Genomic DNA, 21,447 nt, shown 5'->3' with positions numbered 1-21,447 from the left:
GCATAGGTTTGGTTAGTGTGTATGGTTAGTAGTGTGTTGTCTAGTTAGTTAGTGTTGGTGTTATGTAAATAGAATATAGAAAGTGTAGTCTTGCTAAGAAGAAGAAATAAAAATCTTCTCAAGAATTCCTGCAGCATTGTCTTCATTCTGAAATGTCTCCATTTCCTGATATTGTATCTGAGTCTGGGTGGGCAGCTTCTGAATATAATTCTGACTACTAGCATGAGCAGAAATGCAGAAGGTTCTTAATGACAGAATTGCGGGTTGACCTAGTCACAGCAGTTCTCTACTTTTCTACCGCCGCGACCCCTTAATATAGTTCCTCATGTTGTGGTGACCTCCCGACCATAAGTCAAGCACCAATTCTCCCAACAGAGCTTGAAGCTGATTGGCAGGAAGGTCAGAGGGACATGCCCATTGTAAACATTGGATTGGTTGGATTGTAAAAATATGTTCCAAGGCGCCAGAATAGAAGCTTTAGTTCCTAACACCAGGGGAAATTTTGTCTTTTCCCTTTTTGTCTTAGGCGACCCCTGTGAAACGGTCATTCAACCCCCCAAAGGGGTCACAACCAGGCAGAGTTTCCACTTACCAGCTGCCATCAGTATGCTCTCTGGGATCGTCGTGGGTGTGTGTGTGTCAGGCGGGCTCATGTGTGCCCATCGGCGTGAGATTTGGCTTCTGCACATGCACAGCAAGCGAAATCTCATGTAAGAACCCTCTCGCATGTGAGATTTCACCGATTTTTAGCCATTTCTTTGCTTTTGCGCGTGCGTGGAAGCAGAAAAATGCCAAAAATCGGCAAAATCTTGCACACAAGAGCATCCTCGGAGAGGGGCGGCATACAAATCTAAATAATAAATAAATCCTCGTGTGAGATTTCACTTGCTGCACATGCGCAGAAGCCAAATCTTGCACAGGCATGTGCATGCAGGCATTAGGGTGCACAGAGATGCGTGCGTATCTCAATTTCCGCTTCCGCAGCCCCGATCCCAGCCATATGGGCTGCAACCCATTGCTAGTCCTGACTCCCAGGTTGAGAACCACCGATCTAGTGAAAGGGGAGAGTAACAGAGTTGAAAGGGACCTTGGAGGTCTTCTAGCCCAGTGTTTCCCAACCTTGGCAACTTGAAGCTATTTGGACTTTCGCTGGCTGGGGAATTCTGGGATTTGAAGTCCAAATAGCTTCAAGTTGCCAAGGTTGGGAAACACTGTTCTAGCCCAACCCCCTACCCATGCAGGAGACCCTGCACCATCTAGTCTCTTCTTAGAAGCCTCCAGGGTTGGAGTAGCAGCTTCTGGGTGTTCCACTGATTAGTTGTTTTTACTGTCAGGGAATTTATTCTTAGTTCTAGGTTGGTCCTCTCCTTGATTAGTTTCCATCCTCTGCAATCACAGACAAGTGACTCTTAGAAATTTTATTTATTTATTTATTTTTATTTTATTAGATTTGTATGTCACCCAATCCCAAAGGACTCAGGTGGAAAATGGAAAGTATAATAAGCTCAAAAGAAGTCACCTTGACTGTGTTAGGAATAAAAAACAGTAAAGAGGGCTTTTGATAGGTGTATAAATTCTGAATCCATAATTCAGAATTGGGATTCTAACCCAGGGATGCAATAACTTTAAGAAGTGTGGACTTCAATTCCCAGAATTTCCCATTTCTGACTTTGAATGCTGAACTTGCTACCATGATCTCAAAGAATAAAACTAAACTGACCATAACTCCCCTGTTCTTAAGGGGGAGAAAAATCCCAAAAGTTTATCCTCGGGGAAAAATTTGGACCCGAATTAGAGTTCTTTATTGGCCAAGTGTCATGCAAGGAATTTTTCTCCGGTGCATGAGCTCTCAGTGTATATACCACAATAGTAAACATCATGTTGAAGCAAAACTGATCTCTTCTATAGTATCAGTAGTGAGTTCTAAAACCCTTTACTACTTGGTCATCCACACACAACACTTCAGCGCATGCACAGAAGCATCCCATGAGGTTGGGTGGAGTCTCCTGCCATCAGCACCACCAGTTCTTAGAACCAATTTGAACTGGGAGCAACCCACCGCTATATCCCATCAGGGGTGAAATCCAGCAGATTCTAACAAGTTCTGGAGAACCTGTAGCAGAAATTTTGACTGGTTCAAATACCACCTCTGACTGAGTGGGGTAGAAATGGGGATTTTGCAGCATCCTTTCCCTGCCACGCCTACTAAGCCACACCTACAGAACTGGTAGTTTTTTAAAAAAATGGATTTCACCACTGTAGAGCATGTTATGATATTCCTAATCAACCCCAAAGTGCAGGTTATTCTTCACTTGTACTTCAATAAACAAAATATGTTTAATAAAATAGAAGTAAATATAGTTTAGGTACCTGTATGTATGTATGCATGCATGCATGCATGCATATATATGTATATGTTTGTATAAGAATATATACTGTAAGCACTATTACTATTGGATTGTACATGACCATAGTTTAAAACATAAACATATAGAATGCTATGGTGCAACTATGAAAACAATGGTTATAACTATGACAACATTATGCATTTAAAAGAAACTATAATGTATGATTAAGAGAATACTAGTTACAATCAGGGCATGTAATACTATGTATACTTAAAAAGGACTGGATACAAAACTGAAAATGTGATGTATTATAAAGAAAAAGGGGGGAAGGAGGGAGGGAGGGAGGAAGGAAGGGTTTGTTCTCCCAGCCTTGACCACCATTTTATCTTGGCAGGTCCAGAAAGATCTGAAGGCCCATGGCATCCATGTTTACCCCCAAGTAGACTTTGATGATGATCCAGATGATCGGCTTTTGAACGATAAAATCAGGGTGAGTCAGCGGTGGCCCAAAGGATGGAGAGAACATTGTGGAAGATACCTGGCTGAGTTTGGTGTTCAGCCAAAGCTATGTCCTATGTTTCAAGAATAGTTTTTGCACCATTTTCGTCTTTCCTCCCTACCTCAACATTCTTGCTTTTAAAGTTTTAAGTATGGATCTTGTCTTGTATTAATTTGTATTCCCAATCTTCTCAGTCAGGGGCCAAATCTGATAATCTGGATTAAAGATGCCTTTTTTGTTAGGTGTTCTGGGTTGGTTCAGAATTGGCCCAGGTCTAAGACAGGCTCTTGGTAAGATAGATAGATAGAATTCTTTATTGGCCAAGTGTGATTGGACACACAAGGAATTTGTCTTGGTGCACCTGCTCTCGGTGTACATAAAAGATGTTTCATGATGTACAACATTTAATGACTGTCCTAGGGATCAAATAAGCAATGAGGAAACAATAAATTTTAATGTAAATCTTAAGGATACAAGCAACAAGTTACAGTCATAAATGGGAGGAAATGGATGATAGGAATGATGAGAAAAAACTAGTAGTAATAGTAGTTCAGACATAGTAAATAGTTTTACAGTGTTGAGGGAATTAATTGTTTAGCAGAGTGATGGTGTTCAGGAAAAAACTGTTCTTGCGTCTAGTTGTCTGTAGTGACATTTTGAGGGTAGAAGTAAGGGGTGAGCCACTAATCCTGGATCTACCAGAACGGGCCAAGAGTGCGCCCCACGCTCTCCCCCATGCACTCGCTCATGCAGGATTCAGCTTCTGCGCATGTGCAAGATTTGTAGGGTTTTTTTCTGCATGCGCAGAAGTGAAAAGAACCCAGAAATGGGAAAAAAGGTCAGTGCCTACTTGCCACTGCCCACCATTGTTTGCCCCCACACCGCCCGCTCACTGCCATTTGTCCCATGTGGTGGCTTCCCCCCCACTTCCCGCTTGCCATCGTTCGCACCATGTGGCAACTCCCCCCCCTATTGCCCGCTCTGCCCCCACACCATCTCCTCGCCACCCCACAGTGGTGGGCTTCTTTGCTTCTGCATCTGCGGAGGTAGAAAAATTGCGCATGGAGCTGCAGGTATGTGATTTTGCTCCCTCCACAGGTGCAGAAGCAAAATCGCACTGGCCCCGCAAGCACTAGAAGCCCACCCCTACCCATGCGCCTCTCACGCCGGCTTCCACCAGCACCACCACCCGCTCTGGCCCAGCATGCCGCACTGCGAGAGGCCCATCCGGCCCTTACCTTGCCTGAAGGGGCTCCACGGGCATGGTGCTCTCCTGCACCACAGGCATTTCTCTCTTGCAGTGTGAGAGAACAGGTGCGTGGCCGGAGATGGGCAGCAGCCGGAATAGGCAGGCCATTTTTGGCAGCTGCTGCTCCAGGCGCTGCAACGAGATTCCGGCTGCTGCGCATGTGCAGCAGCCAAAGTCTCACAAACGGATGTCTTTCTGGCAACAAAAATTGCTGCTTTCTTTGCTTCTATGTACTCCACTTTCCCCAGCGGAAGGACGGTTCCAGGCATCCTGGCTGCTGCCCAGGCCTGGTAGGAGTTGAAACAGTTTATGTCCAGGATGTGAGGGTTTTTTAGCACGTGCATGTGCAGGGGTGTGCAGCGCATTGAGGAGTGAACTGGCAGCAAGGTAAACCAGAACCCACCCTTAAATTGCACGTGTTGTAATCTGGAATTATAGTTTGGCTAAAGATCTGCGATTTGAACTGAGATAAAAACTAGGAACTGTAGGAATATTTCAGCATGTTTTAGCTTGGTTTGCAATATTGTATAGGCAAGTCCTCAGTTTACAATAGTTCATTTAGTAATTGTTCAAAGTTATGACAGAACGGGAAAAACTAACTTATGAACATTTTTCATACTTACGACCATTGCAGCATCCCCAAGATCATGTAATGACTGTTAGCAACTGGCATGTACTCAGTGATGGGCTACCAAAATTTTTACTACCATACTGTGGGCGTGGCTTATGCATTTTATTTCAACATATTTCAGTGCAAATTGGGTGTTCTGGGGTGGAGCTGCAAATTTTGCTACCAGAACTGCGTTCCTGACCATTCCCGTAGGAGCCCATCACTGCATCTAGTTATGACTGTTTCTCTGTCCTGGGGTCGTGTGATCATCTTTTGCGACCTTCTGATAACCAAAGTCATTGGGGAAGCTAGATTTACTTAACAGTCATGTTTCTAACAAGAGAAATGATTCACTTAACAACTACGGAAAGAAAGCTCATGGAGCAAAACTCAATAACTATCTTGCTTAGCGACAGAAATTTTGGGCTCAACAGGATTGCAATGTGTTCATCTTTTGAAGGTGTGATTTGGTTTAGTCCAGTGTTTCTCAAATGGTGCAGGGAGTAGGCAATTGTTGCACCAAACAAGAGCAAACAGTACAGACTAGAAATATGAAGCGCAGATAACAAATCCTTAAGAGACAGCATGAAAAAATATTTAACAGGAATATTTAATATTTAAACATTTGATAAAAGAAAGGAGGAGAGAGACAGAGATAATGAGACATATGTAAAGTCTCCCAAAAGCTAAGACGAGGAAATAGGATGAAGTGCTTGGTTTCACTGTGACTACACTGGAAGACGAGGAAAGATTGGTATGTTTATTGTGTCTAAAAATGTTGGCAGCAGACAAGCATGAAACCAAATAAATTAAGGTGTCACTTAAATACATTACACTCCAATCACGCTGATAAGCGCTTGATAAGCAAAAACATGCCAAATATTCTAAACAATTGTCCCGGAAGGGAGTTTGCCGGGGGGGGGGGGGGGGGGGCAAAATATACTGCTCAAAAAAATAAAGGGAACACTTAAACAACAAAATATAACTCCAAGTAAATCAAACTTCTGTAAAATCAAATTGTCCACTTAGGAAGCAACACTGATTGACAATCAATTTCATTTTGTTGTCAGCACATTCAACTTTGTACAGAGCAAAGTATTCAATATATTTCATTCATTCAGATCTATTAAAGTGTTCTTTGAGTTTCCCTTTATTTTTTTGAGCAGTTTATTTACTTCTTCTGGGGGTGGGGTGGGGGAGCATAACAGAAAATGATTGAGAAGCAACGGTTTAGTCAAAGTTCTGCAGACTCTGAGTCTATCGACTGTGATATGTATTTAAATTCTGCTGACTTTTTTCCCACCAAGGTGATAGCACTGACATCCTCACCTCACTTTCTGTCTCTCTTAATCTAGGAGAAAATCCCTTTTGCAGTCGTCGGTGCAGACAAGGAGCACCAGGTGAATGGGAAGAAGGTCCTGGGTCGCAAGACCAAGTGGGGAATCATCGAAGGTGAGGCTGGAGGAAGAGCTGCTGGCCGGCAGAAGTCCAAGCCAGAAAGAGGGGCTGCTTCCAGTGCAGCGGGCAACTGCGCATCGGTAGCAGCCGCCAGATTGCGCAATCTGTGTGCGACCGCTCTGGGTGCCAGTTCTTCAGCCGTTGTCATCTATTTTCTTTAATTTTTTGTAATTTTTGCTTCCTGCCAGAAGCAAAATCTCACGAGAGGACGCTTGCGCACGCAAGATTTCAATGATTTGAAAAACCACTGAAATCTCATGCGCACACGGGTCCCCTCAAGAGATTTTGATGTGTTTTTGCTTTCTGCGCATTCGGTCCAGTGCCAGTCCTTCAGGTGCTGCCATCTTTTTTCTTTATTTTTTTGTAATTTTTGCTTCCTGCGCGTGCACAGAAGCAAAATCTCGCGAGATGATGCTTGCGCACCTGAGATTTGAAAGATTTGAAAGATCACTGAAATCTCACACGCACGCAGGTCCTCTCAAGAGTTTTTGGTGCATTTTTGGTTCCTGCAACATGTCATGCTGGGGACACATGCACACATGCGAGGCTCCCCATGGTCCCCATTGCATAAACTCACGCCATGCCCCACGGTCATGGGATCCCTTTTTGCAACATTCTCACACGCAGATTCACAACAACCGTGTTACTAAACCTCTTCGGTGATTCACTTGACCACTGTGGCAAGAAATATCATTAAAAACTCACTTAACAACTCACAGAGCATGGAGAAAATAACTTCCATGGATTGGCAGCTCTCTCTAGGCCAGTGATGGCATGGGGTGGCACACAGAGCCATATCTGCTGGCACGCGATCTGTTGTCCTAGCTCAGCTCCAATGTGCATGGGTGTGCCAGCCAGCTGATTTTTGGCTCACACAGAGGCTCTGGGAGGGCGTTTGTGGCTTCCAGAGAGCCTCCAGGCGGGATGGGGGAGGGCATTTTTACCCTCCTTTCCACAGCTTCAGGGGAGCCTGGGGAAGGCAAAACATGAGCCTACTATTGGGTCCACCAGAAGTTGGGAGACAGGCCGCTTCCGGCCTCCAAAGGGCCTCTGAGGGGTGGGGGGAAATGTTTTCGCCCTCCCCAGGCATTGAATTATGGCCTTGGGCACTCACCCATGCATGGTTGTGCGCACACATGCTCTTTCAGCACCTGAGGAAAGAAAGTTTCGCCATTACTGCTCTAGGCTTCCCATCAGAGATCTTTGGCATCAGAATTGCAGTCTGACCATTGATTAAAACTACAGCAGCTTTCAATTTCTTTCCACTATTGGCAAGGCAATATTTAGGTATGCAGCGCCCTCTAGCGTTCAGCAGAGACCTCTTCCCGCAAGACATTCACATCATTGCCTGTGAATTCCAAAATTTGACCCAATGGCTCAAGCCAAACATTTGGCAAAAGAAATAGATAAGAGAAACCAGGATTCATGTAGTTGAGTGAATTTAGGGAAGGTGTGACTTGAATGGGAAGGAAAAGATCAAAGGAATGGATTCTCTGCTCTTCAACTTCTTCGACATCTAGTCTGTCTGTTAAATGAGAGAGGGATTCAATCAAGATTCACTCAGGGAAGAATAAAGGAAGGTCCACGAGGGAGAAAGGTAGAAGGAGAAGAGAAGGAGGGGAGTAGGAAGAGGGAGAGATGGAGGGAGACGGAGGGGAGTGTGAAGAAATGAACAACAGACTGATTAGAGGTAATAAGTGCATAATATGATGTTGACTTTAGAATGGTGGAGGAGGGGGAAGGGTATAATTATGTATATTATTGAAATATTTTAAGGTATGTGTATTGTATGAGGTATATGTATGATTATGGTGGAGGAAAAAAAATAAAAATTCAACAACCCCCCCCCCCTTTGACACCTGGAATACTGCAGTTGATTTTATTTATTTTATTTATTTTATTTATTATTTAGATTTGTATGCCGCCCCTCTCCGCGGACTCGGGGCGGCTCACCATACTACATACTACAAAAAAGATGTAGCACTGCATGGACAGTGCCAAAAAAATGTAAAGAGAATTTTAAAAACCCCGAAACAAGATGGTGATGCACGCACAATGATGGAAACTCAGCTTCTACACATGTGCAGAAGAAAAAAACTGAGAAAAAATCCCCCCTAATCCAAAAAAATTCAAAAAATATTATGGTGGCATCCACAAACAGGCTCCTTCCGAAGCAGTTCTGTCACATCATCATGACATCACCAATGGTTTGCTACCTGTTCAGGCAAACCAGTCCAAACTGGGAGGAACTCACCTCTGGCTTTATCCTTGCAAAGAAAATGAGAAACTCCTTCTTTCTATTGCTTCTCTTTTTGAAAAGCTCTTGTCACTGAAGGTTTTCAAAAATAGACTAGACCACCATTTGGCAAGGATGACATAAGATCTCCTGCCTTGGAGTTGGGCTAGAACAGTGCTTCCCAACCTTGGCAACTTGAAGCTATTTGGACTTCAACTCCCAGAATTCCCCAGCCTGGGAGTTGAAGTCCAAATAGCTTCAAGTTGCCAAGTTTGGGAAACACTGTTCTAGCCCAACCCCCTGCCCAAGCAGGAGACCCTGCACCATCTAGTCTCTTCTTAGAAGCCTCCAGGGTTGGAATAGCAACTTCTGGGTGTTCCACTGATTAATTGTTTTTACTGTCAGGGAATTTATTCTTAGTTCTAGGTTGGTCCTCTCCTTGATTAGTTTTCATCCTCTGCCATCACAGACAAGTGACTCTTAGAAATTTTATTTATTTATTTATTTTTATTTTATTAGATTTGTATGTCACCCAATCCCGAAGGACTCAGGTGGAAAATGGAAAGTATAATAAACTCATAATAAAAATGCACTTCAAGTTTGCTGTTGTGATGCTTTTTGCACTCTGGAGGGTTCAGGGAAGCTTCTCTGAAGCCCCAGAGTGCAAAAAACAGCACAACGGGCAAAGCAGAAGTTTGGGAAATGTACTTCCGGTTAGTCCATTGTGCTGTTTTTTGCACTCTGGAGGATTCAGAGAAGCTTCCCTGAAGCATCTGGAGGGCAAAATTGCTGGATCTGACACAAGGCAACGTCTCACATGCCCTATAATATGGCTCCACATGCCACGCATGCCACAGGTTCACCATCCTGGATTTAGATGCTTGAAATGCTGCTTTTGTCTAGCTGAGCCCTGTGGCTGTTGTCGCACTCCCATGCAATTGCCCCTCTTTGGCACCGAGAGCCTGGCCCAGCCCCCAGAAGCTCCTGGCCATTGATTTTCCTGTGGCTTCCCCCCCCCCCTTCTGATCTCCTGGTTCCACTTCAAAATGCACTCCTCTGTTCCTCTCTTTCAGTGGAAAACTCGGCCCACTGTGAGTTTCCTTTGCTACGAGATCTCTTAATCCGGTAAGTTGTTGGTTCAGGAATCTTAACCATTTTTTTGAGTTTGTAGGGGGCTGACGTGTTTGGAAACCTAATCAGCCAATCAGAAAGGAAAAAGGAGAGCCACAAGTCTTGCGTTTTGATGGTCCCATTCCTTGGCGTCAGTGATGGGTTGCCAGCTTTCTCCGCTACCAGTTCGGTGTTTTTTTGCTTTCGTGCACGCTCAGAAGCAAAAGAAAATCCCCGAAAATCACCCAAATCTCGCACAGCCGCACGTCCTATCATGGGATTTTGCTTTCTGTGTATGCACAGAAGTCAGATCTTGCTCCAACGCTCCAATACAGTATATTTACTGGAGTAACTGACTTTCAGCTAATAAGAGCCAGTTTGGCCTAGTGATTAAGGCAGGATGTTGTGGTTAGCTCTGGCCCAGCTCCTGCCCCAAGGAATATGGAGGTGGATGTGGGGGAGACATCCACATGCCACAGGTCTGTTTTGCTCCCAGTAGAATCTGACGACAAAATCTCCTCTGACCAAGGAAGCGTGAGTGACAGGGAAGAGGGGAGTTTGGCAGACAGCCCAGGAGGAGATCAGTCATCTGTATCATCCCTGGATTCTGAACAAGAATTAATGACACATCCACGCATGCGTAGAGTGATGCATAGGAGACAACAACTGAAAGATTATTACAAGAGAAAATGAGGCCACCTGTGGGGCTGCTGTAATTAGTGCTACAGATAGAAAGAACAGCGTGCTGGTTTAGCCTTGTGGCAGTTTATCTGATTCATTGTTTCATCAAGATCGTGGTTTTTCTGCTGTTCAGGATTGTGTGTGGACTCTCTGGACTTTAGAATTGGACTCAATTTCCCAGTTATTGGGTGAGCAATTGGACTGCATTTAACCTGTGCCTTGTGTGTACCAGAAAATCCCTTTGACATTTAAAAAGGGAGCTGTTTCTGTTTTTCTGTTTATAAAAACTTTTGGGTTTTCCTTTTATCGTGTGGTGTGTGTCTTCCTGGACTAATTACCCTATAATTACGGGCGGTTGAGACATGCCGGCAGAACACCAGGGGTAGGGAACTATGGCCCCTTTATGATTGGTTGACTTCAACTCCTAGAATTCCTGAGCTGACGCAGGAATTCTGGGAGTTGAAGTTCAGAAGTCATAATGGGACCATAGTTCTCCATCTTTGGTTTAAGGCACCAGGCTAGAAATTAAGATAAATGGAGTTCAAGTTATGATTTAAAAACTGGTTGGTTGACCTCACGCTAATCACCAGGAGACTGGGAGTTCTAGTCTTGCCTTAGATATAAAAGCCAGCTGAGTGACTTGGAGCCAAGAGACACCAGGAGGCTCTGAGTTCTAGTTCCACCATAGGCATGAAAGCAAACTGGGTGACTGGGAGTTAGTCCCTCTTTTTCAACTTAGTGCATCTCATGGTAGAGGGAAAAATAGGAGGAAAGAGGAGTCTTAGGTATGCCCACTTCCTTGAGTTGTTTATACAAATAATAAAGGCTGGATATAAATAAATGAAAAATAATAAACAAACAGGGACCCAGCAGTTCCAGCTGCTGTTGTAACAAACTGGAATTATTCCTCAGTCACCTTCTTGGTGAGAAGCACACAATTCTGCCAAAACCAAAGCTCTACTAGAAAGAGAACCGTGTCCTGAAGCAATGGAGTGTTTAGGTTTAAGTACATTTAAAAGGACCAAGTCTTTCCATCTATGGTTTGCCAAGAGGGGCATTCTTCGAGTCTCCGGAGAGGGGCAGCATATAAATTTAATTAATAATAATGATAATAATGATAATAATAATTATTATTATTATTATTATTATTATTATTATTATTATTATTATAATTATTATATTTTTATAGAACTACCTAGGGCCCTACAAATGAAGTTTCATTTCCAGATTGACTTATTTCTGGGAGAAGCTTTTCAATGGCATTGACCACCAGAAGAGTACCAGTTTCCTTCTCTATTGGAAATTGCCAGATGTGGGTAGCCAGATGTTATTTTGTGGAGCTCAACCCTCTACCAGAATTGACTTTAGTTAGATCTTCACATTTGGATATATAGTATCCCTGGAGACCATTCGCTTTAGAAGCTATCTAAGTCATGACCCTCAAAAATTTGGCAAAAATGGTCCTATAGAAGCTCCAGAAAGAAATAAGGTTGTGTGTCGTGGATTGTATATTCCATTCCACACCTATATTTTTACAGCAGACAAGGTAGTCAGGCACATCACTGCATCCTGAGGTAAGTTGTCAGGCAAATTGCAAAACAGTGTACAGAGGACACAGAAGAAAAAGGCGGGGGGAAAGGGAAAGTCCCCCTTCTCACCCAGCAACCCATCATAACGTGGAGCCTGCACTCTCCAACCAATCAACTACAACTGTATGTTCTGGCCCATTATACTCTTTACTGTTCCAGCAATAATTAAATATTGTTAAATTAAATATTTTTAAACAAAAGTCATCCAGCTCTCTCTGGGAATGGTTGAGATGTGGCTCTGCCCGATGGTTTCCAACTCTTTTCGCTGATATTTGTGGAGCTTCTCAATCATCCAGGTCATGGTTGACCACAATTTTCCAAAAGTCAACTTGTTTTTTTTTCCCCTTGAAAGTATTTTGCTTCTCATCCAAATAGCTTTTTCAGTTCTTATGGAATGGCAAGGAAGGGAAGGATTTTGCTCACACCCCTTTTTCTTCTCCGTAGGTCTCACCTCCAAGATCTCAAGGACATCACCCACAGCGTACATTATGAACAATACCGCATCCAGCGCCTCAACGAAAGCAACCGGTTGGCCAAAGATGGCCAATGGCTGACACTGAGCGCCCTCACCTATGAGCCACAGGGACAACACTGTCTCCCCTGCACCGTCTCAGCCCCACCGCCTCTCCAGTAACCCGTGCCGATTGCTTTCCCCTTCCTTCCTTCCTTCCTTCCTTCCTTCCTTCCTTCCTTCCTTCCTTCCTTCCTTCCTTCCTTCTTCTTCTTTTTGTGGTAATTGGGGAAAGGGTGGAATTAGCTGGAGCAATGTTCCCAAACGACATCACAGCCCCTCTGTACTCCTCATGTATTTTCTCAGCATCTGTGCCCTGCTGCAGGACATCTTTCTTTCCATCTGTCTTCCATCCAGTTTCATCCCTTGGAGAGGAGCAATGCTGGAACAGCTGGCAATTTAGCCCACCTTTATTCACATTCTTTGCCATCTGCACCCCATGCCTGTCTTTTTTTTTTTTTTTTGTGATCTCCGCTTCTCAGCTAAGCTCTGTGTGTCATTCCCAGGAAAATGTCCATGCACCTTTGGAAGCAGGTTCTTCTTCAGATCTTTGGATGTGAACCTGGCTGTCCCTAGCAGATCTCATTTTTCCTTATCCCATACCTGATTCTCTCCTTGGTTTCATCCTAAAGCTAGCAGCTCCATGGTACTTCCCTGTCACATTTATGGGGTGGGATGGGTGAGAGACCCTGAAGATTTTGCATTGGGGTGAAGCTTACAAGCTCTGTTAGGCTAAGTGATGACTCTTCATTGTAGATTGTCCTAGACTGGGAGGTTGGTAGCTATAAGATGGTATGAGAGCAAATTCCATCTTCAGGTGAAAAGCCAACTTTCCTACGTTGACTTGGACTGACAGATAGGACCAAAATTACTCGTCTAGAAAGTGATTGGAAAGCAGGAGGAATGGCATATTACAAGCAACCTCTCCCAAGAACCCTGCATCACCTTGTACAAAGTTATGAGCTTTTGACTGTGGAATGCTCCTGGATATTTCTCATCCTTGAGATCCACAGGCCTGGAACAATGCAGAAGATTAGTTCCAGCCTGGTCCCATGGTTGGTACAGAAGGAGAAGAGACCTGGGAAAACTTCTCCATTTCCCGGAATTTGCTCAATTGCCCACGTTTTTTGTTCCCTCCATGACATTGACACCCCTGAGTGAAGGGCTCTTGGTTCAGTTATTACATTAAATCCCAGTTTAGAAAGTTTGGTGTTTTTCTCTTTTTTCCCCCTTTTCTTTCTTCAATGTAGAATGGAGCTCTAGAGATCAGGTAGACTGGCTCCCTCCCGTCAGCTACTGGAGATCAGGTAGATTAGATCCACTCCAGCTCTCTGGTTATCAGGTAGACTCAATATTGACTGCTAGAGAACAATCAACCATGGTGAAGCCGGTGATAGGATCTAAGTCCCATTGTTACCTGTTTGTGCATAGACGAGACAATTCTGCACATGTGCAGAAGTCCAGGGCAGGTGGGCAGAGCCTCCCACCACTGCTGCTACCATTTTCTACTGGTACCAGTAGCAATCCACCACTGGGGGGAAGGTGGTAGGAAGTCATAAGTCTCCCATTGCTTTTTATTTCTTGCCTACCTGTTTTTCTGTTTAGATAAAAAAATATCTCTGAAAAGATGGTGTAAGAGGGTATGGATCGTTTAGTGCTCTATAAATCTGTTGGGATTATGATTCTTATAATCTAAATTAGCAAGGCCAAAGGGTGGCTGGTTATGCAAAGCCACCATAAAGAGGTCAAATTCTTCCATCCTTCCAAGGTGGGTAAAATGAGGACCCGGATTGTGGGAGCAATAGGCTGGCTCTGTTCAAAAGTGCTATTGCTAACGTTACAAGCCGCCCTGAGTCTAAGGAGAAGGGCGGCATAAAAATCAAATAAATAAACCGAGGAAAGTCATGAATGTAGCAAAAAGGGGAAAGAAAGTAGAATCCTTTGAAGCTCAACTATAAGCGTTCAAGGTCCAGGTGAGCCACTGTTTGGGGGGACTGACTGTTGCCTTAGGCCAGTGATGGTGAACCTTTTTTGGTCCGCTTGCCAAAAGGTATGTGTGTGAGTGTGCTAGCATGCATTGCACGTGCCCACACCCCTCCCCCCTCACGCTTGTGCAAAAACCCTGTGCTGCCCCCCGTGCGTGCGCACAGGCCTTTCTGAAGCCTGGTAGGTGAAAAAAGTGCCCCAATGGGCAAACTGGACATTCAGGATAACACACTTCCGGTTTGCCCATTGTGCTGTTTTTTGCACTCCTGCGCTTCAGGAAATTTCCCAGAACCCTCCAAAAAGCAGCCATAGGTGCTACCATAGCTGCTCACAGTTCCCCTGCTGCCCCAAAGGTGCTTTTCAAGGAGGCAGCTGAACTTTCCTGTTTTTTTTTCCTTTGAAGACATTTTGCTTCTCATCTAAGAAGCTTCTTCAGCTCTGACTGGATAGAGGGGAATAGAAGGATGTATATGCCTTGCAGATGAAGCTGCTCATTTGCATCCTTTCAAAGGGCTGTTGGAGCAGTTGGAGGTTTCCCTGTGTCCTGGGGGCTGCCTGAGTGAGTGTTGATTCCTACAGTCTGCAGTTTCTCCTCTGGAAATCCCATCCCTCCTCCCACACTGTCCAGAAGGCGCTCATCCCAAGTTCTATAGCTTAACACTTGTAGAGATCTTTGGTCATCTAGGTCAGTGTTTCCCAACCTTTTTTGAGCCGCGGCACATTATTCACATTTTCAAAATCCTGGGGAACATTGAGGGGGGGGGGGGCGCAAAAAAGTTTGGACAAAAAAAATCTCTCTTTCTCCCTTTCGTTCTATTTCTCTCTCCCTCCCTCTTTCTCTCCCTCCCTCTTTCTCTCTCTCCATCCCTTTCTTTCTCCCTTCCTTCCTCTCTCTTTTGCTCTTTTTCTCTCCCTCCTTCCCCCCTCTTGCTGTCTTTCTTTCTTTCTTTCCTTTCTTTCTCTCTCTCATTCTGTCTCTCTTGCTATCTCTTTCTCTCATCCTTCCTTCCTCTCTCTTTGGCTCTCTTTCTCTCTCCCTCCTTCCCCCCTCTTGCTGTCTCTTTCTTTCTTTCTCTCTCTCTCTCATTCTGTCTCTCTTGCTATCTCTTTCTCTCTCTCTTCCTTTCTTTCTCTCTCTTGTTCTCTCTCTTCCTTCTCTGCAGAGGCCGGCAAAGCTTTTCCGGGTAGGCTGGCTGGGGGATAGGGCGCACGCGCGCACGCACGCACCCCCGACGTTCCAAAGAACCTTCTCCGACCTCCGCTGTGAGAAGGTTTTCTCCGAGCGCTCGCCGGAGGAGCTGGAGAAAGGGGCAGATCGAGCGGGAGGGCGGGTGGGCGTCAGCGGCGAGAAGCCAGGGGCGCGAGGGGAACGGAGGCACTGGGGGGTGGGGGCAGCCGCGGCGCCGGCCTCCGCACTTTCATCACTCCCCACCCCAAACTCCAACGCCCAGCTCCTTGCGCGGCACTGGAAAAGGGTGCTGCATTGCCAGCTTCTACCTCGTGGTGCCAGGGAATCTCCAGCTGGGCAGGGCTCTCCTTAAGCTCTCCTTTTTCCCTAGGAGCTTGGCGGCACACCTGGCTGTGTCTCGCGGCACACTAGTGTGCCACGGCACACCGGTTGGGAAACGCTGATCTAGGTCATAGATGAAACTGAATAAAACACCTTTGGGGCAGCCCTGACTGGGATGACCAAGAATCTCTACAGACTTTTAGCTGCACAGTTTGGGACGAAGGCCCTTTGAACGGTGTGGGGGAGCACAGATGGATTTCCAGAGGGGGGGGAAATGCAGATTACGGGAACCAGCACTTACTCAGGTGATTCTGAGGACAAGATAAACCTCCGAGTGCTTCAAGGATGCAAATGACCAGCTGTCTGCAAACACTTCCATTCCCGTCTATTCTGTTAGAACTGAAGAAGCTTCTTGGATGACAAGCGAAACATCTTCAAAAGAAAAAAAACCAAGAAAGTCCAGCTGCCTCCTGAAAAAGCACTTTTGAGGCAACGGTGACCTGGATGACGGAGAATCTCTATGTAGTTCCCCTGCTGTGTTACACAAGTGAAGGCTGTTTCTTGTTTTTCTGTCATGTATTTAGGATAAAGTTCACAAGCTGAGCTGTTTTCAAGAGATATGGAAGCACCTGCTCCATTGCCCGAGTCACAAGAAATTGGAAGTGAGCATGATGGTAGGGAAAAAAGAAGCCAATGTATCCTTTGCCAAATATTATGGGGCTGTTCTTCAGAAGCCCCCCACCCCCATTCCCAGAAACCAGAAATGTAGAGCTTGGGGCACATTTTTCTGTGTCTTTCGAGATCCTTGGATTTTAGTTTGAATTGTGTTTCAAAAAGATTCTAAAGCACTTTTGACCTGAAGATCAGAACATGGGAGTAGGTGGGTGTGCTTTGGACTCGTGACAAAACAAGAGGACTTTTCCAACTTCACAGTTTTTCAAAAGGATGCAGCACCCCCTTTTTTACTTCCCTCTCTAATCACCTGGGTCGTACAGGTTGCCCTTTAAAACCTTCCCGGCTTCAGATGAAGATCTGAAAGATTTGGTTTCCTGCATTTAGCAGGAGGTGCTGTGGAACTCCAGGTGGCATTAGCCTTATCAACTTCAGTCTCGTTAATCATCTACCTGTCTCTCCTTCCCGGACAAGCTGTTTCCTGCTTTGAATCAGAAACCTCTAGCAGGGAAAGGCTGCAACCCAGCGAACACAGTTGGACACCCGGGGCTGGCTGCTTCGGCCCCTTCCCTGAGGCCAACACTCCTCAACGCGCCGTCACCAGCGCTTGCATTCTTCCGTGAGGAAACTTGGTGCACAAAGGATGGCTAGCGGATCTGCAGCCCTCCTGCTGCTGCCTCTTTTCCCTGGCCTGTCCCAAATTTAGCAAAGAGCGGAGTGCTTGAAGGAAGCTCCCTAAAGCAGTGGAAGAGCCCCACCCTCCATTGTGACCTTCCGCCTGGGCGTTCCTGTGCTTTGGGAGGGTGCCTAAATTAATGCCGTTGCCGCACCCACGTAGGCTTTCTCCGATCAGCTTCTCAAGATACTCTTTTCTGGCTCCCTAGTCTTCCCTGTGGGCTCTTCACTCAGCTGGCATCGGGGTTCACCATGCTGTCCCTTCAATTCAATGGCCGCTCCCTGATTTCCATGCTGGGGATCATCCGGTTGTTGGAGATATTCTTCTCCTGCACTGCTTTCAGTTTAGCAGCTGTCTATCAGGACTACAAAGGAAGCTACGGGACTTGGTCGATGTTTACTTGGTGTTTCTGCTTCATCATTTCTGTCTTGGTGGTCATTACAGAGCTGGTCAGCCTGGATGCAGCCGTACCTCTTTCCTGGCAGGATTTCACCTCTGCCTTCTCCATGCTAGCCACTCTGATGATCTTCACGACTTCCATTGTCTACCCGGCAACCTTCATACCTTCCTGCAATCACCCCCACTGTGGGTATCAGATTGGGGCTACCGTCATGTCTTGCCTCTGCTTTGTTGCATACGCAGTAGAAGTTGGACTCACCCGGGCCAAAGCAGGGGAGCTCAGCAACTTCCTGACTACCATCCCTGGCCTCCTGAAGGTATTTGAGGCCTACATAGCTTGTCTCATCTTCTCCTTGCTGGGCAATTCCTATTACAACCTATTTCCTGGTCTGGAATGGTGTGTGGCCGTCTACTGCATCTGCTTCATTCTGACCCTGGTGATCATCATTCTCACCATTGGACGCTGCCTTGGCTCCTTGCCCATCCCTGTGGAGAAGACTCTCATTGCCTACAACATCCTGGCTGTTGTCCTGTACCTTACAGTGGTGGTCGTGTGGCCTTTATACAGCTTTCGGGAATTTCCAAGGTCTCGGTGTAATAGTGTCAACTGTGCCAGGTGGGACAATCACCTAGGAATTACCTTCCTCTCCTTCTTCAACCTCATTGCCTACATTGTGGATTTCGCCTATTCTTACAAAATGGTTTTTGTGAACACACCGGCATAGATGGCTCACATACTCATTACACCCACAAGCACACATGTATGTGGGGAAACCACATTGGCCTATGCTGCTGGACATATTGAGATCTAAGAAGCAGATGTTATAGATATCTGAGACAATGGTGGTGGTGGTGGTACTTATAATCTTATAATTATGTGATTAAAATTTTGGACTGTTTTATTTTATACTTGCGGTTATGTTGGATGGACCGATCTCATTTCCTAAAGGAATTGACCCTACCTTCATTCATTACAAGACTTCTGTGAATTACACCCTGGTTAGATGTGAGCCCTTCAGGTGTGACTAGATGTTCGATCCAGGGCCTAAAAATGATTTTGGAGAAACCAGCATGCTATATTTCCAGCTTCTGTTTTAAACTCTAGTTGAGAGAAGTGAAAAGATTATGAGCAAAGAAGGAAAATCAGGAGGAAGCTGAGTCCTCCACAGAAAGAAGACAACTTTAATCATCACATTGAGCTGAGGACACATATTTTTCTTCACCTGTCTTCTACAGGAATGTTTTATTTGCCTTTCAACAGAATATCATATTCATGTTAGATGAAATATGAGATATCACTGCAGAATATGGAGTGTGGGGTTATATTGCTGTACAAAGCAGTCAGCTAAAACATGGCTTGTTGGATTATGGATTGTTGAATAAACCATAATTGGCAATAAAAAGGGGAAGGCTCCATCAAGTTGAACTGTATCCATTTAGGTATTTTTCTTGATAATTGTGTGAGTTAATTTCTGGTGATGTCCCACTTAAGTATTAACCCACCTGGCCTTGCATGAGGACCTGTCCCATGGACTACCCCTGATAGGCAGACACAAAGATGAAGGTAAGATCGCCTGTGAGTCATATTCAACTGCTGGTGGCTTTATGAACACAGTCATGTTTTGCGGGCAACAATATACTGGTGGATTGTCCTTGTCTTCTTACAGCACGTGTGTCAAACTTGTCATGTCACATTAATGTCATCTGATGTATCATGATGTTTCTTGCCCTCGTAGAGCTGGGGTGGCCATGGCCTGCACATGATGCATCCAGCCCGCAGGCTAACAGTTTGACACCCCTATTTTACAAAATGGATTTGGGGCTTGTTTTTCTTCACAGTTTAGACCAGGGGTCTCCAACCTTAGCAACTTTAAACCTGATGGACTTCAAATCCCAAAATTCCACATGGCTGGGGAATTCTGGGAGTTGAAGTCAGCCAGGCTTAAAGTTGCCAAGGTTGCAGACCCCTGGCTTAGACTACATCTCTGGGATACCTTCCTAGTCCACCTAGGCGGCACACGTAGCCATATCTGAAGGCACATGAGGCATTGTCCTGTGTCAGCTCCAGCTCCCCACATGTGCGCACTGGCTGGCTGATTTTCAGCATTCCGAAGGTGGAGGGATGCTGTTTTTGCCCTCTCCAGGCTCCCAGAAGCCTCCAGAGCCTGTGGATGGTGAAAAATGGACCCAAGAGGACTACCAGAAGTCTGGAGGCTTCAGTGAGGCCTGCACACATGTGCGGGGTGTATGTGTGTGCATGCATTGTATTATGGATGGGCACACATGTGCATGCTATCATGCAAACCTGCACGCTTTTGGCACCCAAGCAAAAAAAAAAAAAAAGGTTCCCCATTACTGGACTAGGTAATGTGGAGGAGTAGACAGATGACTTTGGAGAAGATGTGGAGATTGTTAGAATAATATGATCTTAAACTATTAAGTGACATAGTAGCTCAGTTTGAGCAAACAAGAAAGTATGAGAAAGAAACTTTCTCCAGAAAGGCCAAGCCAGGAAATGAACTCCAGAATAGAAGATTTTTACTTTATCGACAAAGTCTTTTGAAAGATAGTATTTCCCCTTCCCTCACTCATAGAAAGCAAACAGTAAGGCAGTCTTATGCCCCTTTCTCAATGTCCCCAGACTGAGCTCATGTTTTTCTTAAAGTCTCTGCATAAAATCTCCATAATCTCTCTACTAGATCAAGGGAATGGAGCCCCTCCCTTATGAAACCAGGTTGCAACGCCTTGGAGTCTTCAGCCTTGAAAGACGGCATTTAAGGGGTGACTTGATTGAAGTGTATAAAATCATGCATGAGATAGAAAAGGTGAATAGAGAAAAAATATTTTCTCTATCACACAATACTAGGATGAGGGGGCCCTCCCTAAAGTTCATAGGTGAGAAAGTGAGGACAAATAAAGGGTAATATTTCTTTACCCAGAGGGTGGTTGGTTTATGGAATTCACTTCCAGAAGAGGTTGTGACAGCTGTCAGCCTTGATAGCTTCAAGGCAGGATTAGACAGATTCATGGATGCCAAGTGTATTGGTGGTTATTGAAACGGATGTCCATGTGCCGCCTCTATGTTGGTTGAGGCAGGCAGGATTCCCTTGAGTACCATTTGTTGGGGGTCAAAGGAAAGGAAGGGTTTTGTCTTCTCTTTCTGCTCAAGATCCCCATGGACAATTGGTGGGCCACTGTGGGACACAGAATACTGGATTCGATGGGCATTGGCCTGATTTAGAAGGGCTCTTCTTATGTTCTTATACTCCTCTATATTACTAGCCAAGCTTCCTTGACATCATCAACCAAGGTTGCTTAAGTACAAACATCTTGTTGAGTCCAATTTACACTGTAAACTAAGCCAAAGTCCTTGGTTTATAAACTGGCTGCTGAGTTCATACAACATGTCAATCTGAAATGTAACATAAAATTAATGTCACATGCATTCAGAAGACCAATCTGTCATTCATTAGTACTTATATCTATACTTACCTTTATTCAGATTGTAATAAAGATAATAAAACACCAATAGGTACTAACAACACCACCCTGGCCTTGGATGATCTCAACCTCAACCCGTTAGCAACTTTGTGGTAAACCACTAGAAAGTCCCAAGGGGTGTCTAACTCACATCATCACAATGGTGTCACGTGACGTATTGGAACTTCCCTCCCCTTCACCAAACTAGGTTTGAGCATGGCTAGCACATGACACATCCGGCCAGTGTGCCAGGAGTTTGACAACCCTGCAGTAAACAAAGCTGGGAAGTCACAAAACATCCCAGAAGAAGACAAGGCAAAACCACAACTGTTGTGTTGTCAAGAAAACAAACATGTGCATGAAGTTGTGAAGAATATAGCTTAAATCAAAGGAGGCTTGCTTTGTATTAGTTTACTGAGCTTGTAATTAATTT

At 45.0% G+C, this 21,447-nt stretch overlaps 2 protein-coding genes across 11 annotated transcripts in view; both read left to right on the top strand.

The window, feature by feature from the left end:
- Positions 1-18,965, top strand: part of SEPTIN12 (septin 12) — a 164,673-nt gene extending 145,708 nt beyond the window's left edge. For 9 of the 10 annotated variants that reach the window (XM_070760793.1, XM_070760795.1, XM_070760803.1 and 6 more), the window contains 5 exons: positions 2,743-2,838; positions 6,062-6,158; positions 9,474-9,525; positions 12,225-12,410; positions 16,372-18,965. In XM_070760793.1, the coding sequence (XP_070616894.1) occupies positions 2,743-2,838; positions 6,062-6,158; positions 9,474-9,525; positions 12,225-12,410; positions 16,372-16,390 (450 nt within the window). In that variant the 3' untranslated portion in view covers positions 16,391-18,965. Of the gene's footprint in view, positions 1-2,742; positions 2,839-6,061; positions 6,159-9,473; positions 9,526-12,224; positions 13,496-16,371 lie in introns of those variants that run through there. The other variant, XM_070760798.1, reaches the window with a different exon arrangement.
- LOC139172077 (myeloid-associated differentiation marker-like) lies at positions 17,387-18,965 on the top strand. The gene has a single exon (XM_070760805.1). The coding sequence runs from the start codon at positions 17,387-17,389 to the stop codon at positions 18,257-18,259; it is 873 nt and encodes a 290-aa protein (XP_070616906.1). The 3' UTR covers positions 18,260-18,965.
- Positions 18,966-21,447: the final 2,482 nt, after the last annotated feature.

The sequence above is a fragment of the Erythrolamprus reginae genome, chromosome 9 (assembly GCF_031021105.1).
Source record: "Erythrolamprus reginae isolate rEryReg1 chromosome 9, rEryReg1.hap1, whole genome shotgun sequence".
NCBI classification, from domain to species: domain Eukaryota; kingdom Metazoa; phylum Chordata; class Lepidosauria; order Squamata; family Dipsadidae; genus Erythrolamprus; species Erythrolamprus reginae.
Note: the sequence above shows the minus strand (reverse complement) of the source record. Positions and strands in the feature narration are given on the sequence as shown.

Bases quoted from the DNA above. Each gene is read 5' to 3' on its own strand.
- LOC139172077 (XM_070760805.1), top strand. From the start codon at position 17,387: ATGCTGTCCCTTCAATTCAATGGCCGCTCCCTGATTTCCATGCTGGGG.